The sequence below is a fragment of the Magnolia sinica genome, chromosome 14 (assembly GCF_029962835.1).
Source record: "Magnolia sinica isolate HGM2019 chromosome 14, MsV1, whole genome shotgun sequence".
Lineage (NCBI taxonomy): Eukaryota > Viridiplantae > Streptophyta > Magnoliopsida > Magnoliales > Magnoliaceae > Magnolia > Magnolia sinica.
Window position 1 is genome coordinate 14,836,176 of NC_080586.1, and position 4,310 is coordinate 14,840,485.

Sequence of the window (4,310 nt, forward strand, 5' to 3'; positions counted from 1 at the left end):
ATACCAACTAATGCAAGAAAGTGTGTAATAGAGAAGAAGAAAATCAACATCTTCTCCAACTAATAAAATCTTGAATTCATAAGAAAGAAAATTTATGTATTTACCTTTTAATAATAATAAGATTGCTCGATTACATCATTTATATGAAAGACCCAATACTCTATTCAAAAATAAAAATATCTAAATAAATCTTATTGAAGAATTCTCGACATTATAATAAGCAACTTTTAAAAAGGACGAAATTTTTAAAACTACAAGAAATAAGAAAATATGATGAAAATGATTTTTTTTTTAATAATAAAATTTTCTTTAAATCTCAATTTTAAACTAAATGCGGCGTGCATTTTCTTGCGTAATGGATGAATTTGACTATAGCAAAGTGGGTCGGTTAACCCAGAAGCATCATAACATGAGAGAGTAAACCTGTGCATACTGCACTCTTAAATTATCACGGAACTATCCACCATAATAACACATACCAAACTGGCCGCATAATCATATGATAAAACAAGTGAAATCAACTAACCTCGAAATCTTACACGTTCTCAATCAAAGGCAGACTAAATAATTAATTATTAATCTCTAACAATGATAAATACTAAGCAACCTAACTGCATTCAAAGACCAGCCACTCAACATGAATGCTACACAAAGATACAATTTGTTCATTTCCATTTTCTCAGGCTAACAAATTTCAATCCAATCTGATAGTCCATCCAAACACACCCAAAAGATTTCTTCTCTGAAATGAGCACGAACAGATGAAAAAAAAAAAAGTCCCATCTCTCTTTGATTCAGTTCAATATTCTCTCATACATTTTCTTTATTTTCAAATTTACACGAGTTCTAAGGCCCAATTAGAATGGCATAAAACAGTGAGAATTCCTAAAGCAATTCCAATCAATCAATGGCCATGACCACATACAATTCTAGGCTGATCAACAGCTCCCAGCCGTCGATCAGCAGGCCCCATCAATGGTCTATGACCTCCGGTACATTCACCGGATACAAATGAATCCGATCCGACCACACATTCCTAACAACCGGTTGGAGGTCCGAAACACATCTCCACACCGCACTGTTACACTTGAAACCGCTCCCGAAAGCAATCTGCCAAACCCGATCGCCCTTCTTCACCCTCCCCTTCGCTTCAAGATAACAAAGCTCATACCATATGGAAGAAGACGATGTGTTACCGAACCGATACAGCGTCATCTTCGAAGCCTCCACATCTTCGTCACTCAACCCAAGCTCACATTCAATCGCGTCGATCACAGCCCTTCCTCCTGCATGTATACAAAAATGCTCGAACGCCTTCCTAAAATCCGGCACGTAGAGGCCCACATCCCTTCCCAGTGGCCAAACCTTGCGGCGGATCACCGAGAGCCCATACCGGACCTGCTCGGCGTAAGGCAAAACCAACGGCCCTAACGAGATGATGTTGGACCTCAATGCAGTCCCAGCCACTTGAATTATCGCTCTCGATAAAGCGACACCAAGTAGGCCCGTCGGGTCTGGTTGCTGGAAAATGCACCCGTATGATCGGTCGTCCGACCCGAGATGGGTTCGCACAAGGTGCTGGAGTTCATACCTGGCGGTGCTTTTATCATTTTCCCGGTTGGATAGCAGGATAGCGGTGCCACCCATGCGAAACAAGATGTTGGTTAGAAGCATGGATTTCGAACTCCCTGTGTAGCCGCCTGGCGAAACCGCTTCCATGCTCAGAACCAATGCCAAGGAGTTGTTATGAACTTTGAGAAGATCTTTCACTAGGCTTACCGACAGAAGCCCGGCACTGCAGCCCATGCCTGAGAGATGGAAGCTCATGACATTGCTTCTAAACCCAAATTTGTGTATGATCATTGAACATATGGACGGTGTCGGGGCGAAAATGCTGCAATTCGACACGATAATGTCAATGGTCTTTGGGTCTATGTGATTTTTGGCAAACAGGTCTTCGACAGCGGCGAAGAGGACATCCTTGACCTCTCGACGGGAGGCCGACAAGGAGCCGTCATGCGGAAGTTGGTTCATGGTCATTGGTAAGCATGTCTCATTGCCGAGGCCGGACCGCTCGAGGACTTTGAGTTGGAAATCTACGAGGTCCTCATTGAAGGCGTCGATGAGGTGGGCATGCTCAATGTAGGTGGCGGAGGGTATGCGGAAGAAGTCCGGTGGGCTGTAGCATGAAAAGTCGATGAGGTAGATGCGTTTGGATGGCCATGTTCTGTAGATTGTGATGAGGATGAGAATGGCTAAGGCCATGAAATGAAGATGGGTGGATGAGATGAGTGTTTGGGTGATGCTGGACTGATTGAGTTGGGATATCTCCATTAACTCCTTTTTCAAATGAAGGTTGATTTGATGGGCTGTTTGGATGATTGATGAAGTGGAATTTGATATGGATAGTGTTTTGGGTGTGTTTGGATGGGCTTATTGTATTTTATTTTGTTGGGATTAATTGGTTTGGAAAGGCTCATCTCTTTCATGGAATATCAGCTCAACCCAACCGTCTGAAAAATTGGTGAGTCATGCAACTGGGCATGCATACATACGTAGTATACGTTTGGTATTGGCAAGTGGCAACGGACGCATGCGTGTGGCCCAGTGCCAGTGCATGCCGAGGAATATGCGAGTGTGGCACATGTGGGTGAGATCTGTGCCGTTCATTAGGTGGGCCCATGCCTAAATGGTCCGGCCTGAGAATCCGGCGCGCCAGATTATCCTGATTGGGCTTTTTGATTGGTGAAAGGAATAGATGGTTAGAAAGGAACGGAGTTTGTTCATTGTCTTCCTTGGGGGTAATTATTCCGAATCCACATATTTTCTCTAGACTACTTACAGAGATTCTTCAAATCGATCCACGATGGAAATAAATAAATTCTACTAAAAATTGTCTTCCTCGGGGGTAATTATTCCGAATCCACATATTAAGTTTACTATTTATAAAAAGTCACAATTTGTAAGAGTTTGAGTTGGAATTTGATGATGAAACTTTTCTTAAATTTGATATCAGAATCTCTGTTAGATGGAGAATCAATTGAATTTATAGATGGAGTGTGTATCCTCTGTTTCCCGGAGGCAGGAACTCCCTGCCTCCAGTGTTTTCATTGGTCAACGTTACTATAAGTACCGCATCATCAGAATTTTTAAATATATTAAAAAAAATACATTTAATAAGGAGTATAACGGGAGACGTTAAACGGAAGCGGTTTGCGTGCTGAGTAAATCATTATGGTAAGTGTTCCGTGTAAAGTATGTGGAGCCCACCGTCATTCTTGCATTGTATCAACTCCATCCATCTCTTTTATCATCTAATTTTAGGGTTTTAAAACAAAAATTAATCATATCCAAAGATCAAGTAGACCACACCACCTGAACAGTGTGAATTGAATTCTACCGTTGAAAAGTTGTTGGGGGCCCGCAGAAGTTTTATATCAATATGATATTTGTTTTTTCCATTCATCCATGTCTTTGTGATCTTATGAACAGTTTGGATGAAAAATAAACATCATTGGGGGCTTAGAAACATTTCAATGATGAAAATCAATACTTCCATTGTTCCCTTTGGTATGGTCTACTTGAGCTCTTGATATACTTCAGTTTTGGGTTCAACCCCTAAAATCATATAAAAAAGCGGATGGACGGCATGGACAAATCACATGAATTCATAGTGGACCCAATAAAGTTTACTCAATACGATAAGACTCGGTACGCAATCCGATTTGGGGGACGCGGATTTCCTGCTAAAGCCTTTTGCAGTAAGATCCTGCGCAAGGATTCTGGATGGGCCCACTACGATGTTTGTGATAAATCCAACCCGTTCATCCATTTTTAGATATCATTTTAGGACATAATACCAAAAATTATATTTCAGAAAAATTATAACGCCATTAAATATATTAAAACAGTTTCGCTTGGAAATTGGATTGCGACAAGCTCTTGCTCTCACCGTAGTTGGGCCCACCTTGTACGTATGTTGTCTATACAGGCCGTCCATCCGTTTTTCCCTCTAATTTAAGGGGTTAAGCCCAAAATTAAAGTATATCCAAATATCAAGTAAATCATACCACTGTAAACAGTGGGGATAATGATTTCCATTGTTGAAAACTTGCTAGGCCCCACAATGATGTTTATTTGTCATCCAACCAGTTCATAAGATCATAAAGGCATGGATGAAGAGAAAACACAAATATAAGCTTGATCCAAAAATTTTATAGCCATGAGAAATTTTCAATGGTAAACATTCAATTCAACTGTTTCCTATGGTGTGGTCCACTTGAACATTGTATATGCTTTATTTTTAGTCT

At 40.7% G+C, this 4,310-nt stretch overlaps 1 protein-coding gene across 1 annotated transcript; it reads right to left on the reverse strand.

The window, feature by feature from the left end:
• Nucleotides 1-793: 793 nt before the first annotated feature.
• LOC131224889 (3-ketoacyl-CoA synthase 7-like) lies at nucleotides 794-2,334 on the reverse strand. The gene has a single exon (XM_058220335.1). The coding sequence runs from the start codon at nucleotides 2,332-2,334 to the stop codon at nucleotides 973-975; it is 1,362 nt and encodes a 453-aa protein (XP_058076318.1). The 3' UTR covers nucleotides 794-972.
• Nucleotides 2,335-4,310: the final 1,976 nt, after the last annotated feature.

What these genes read in the sequence shown, in the direction of transcription:
- LOC131224889 (XM_058220335.1), bottom strand. Translation starts at nt 2,334, where the DNA reads ATGGAGATATCCCAACTCAATCAGTCCAGCATCACCCAAACACTCATC.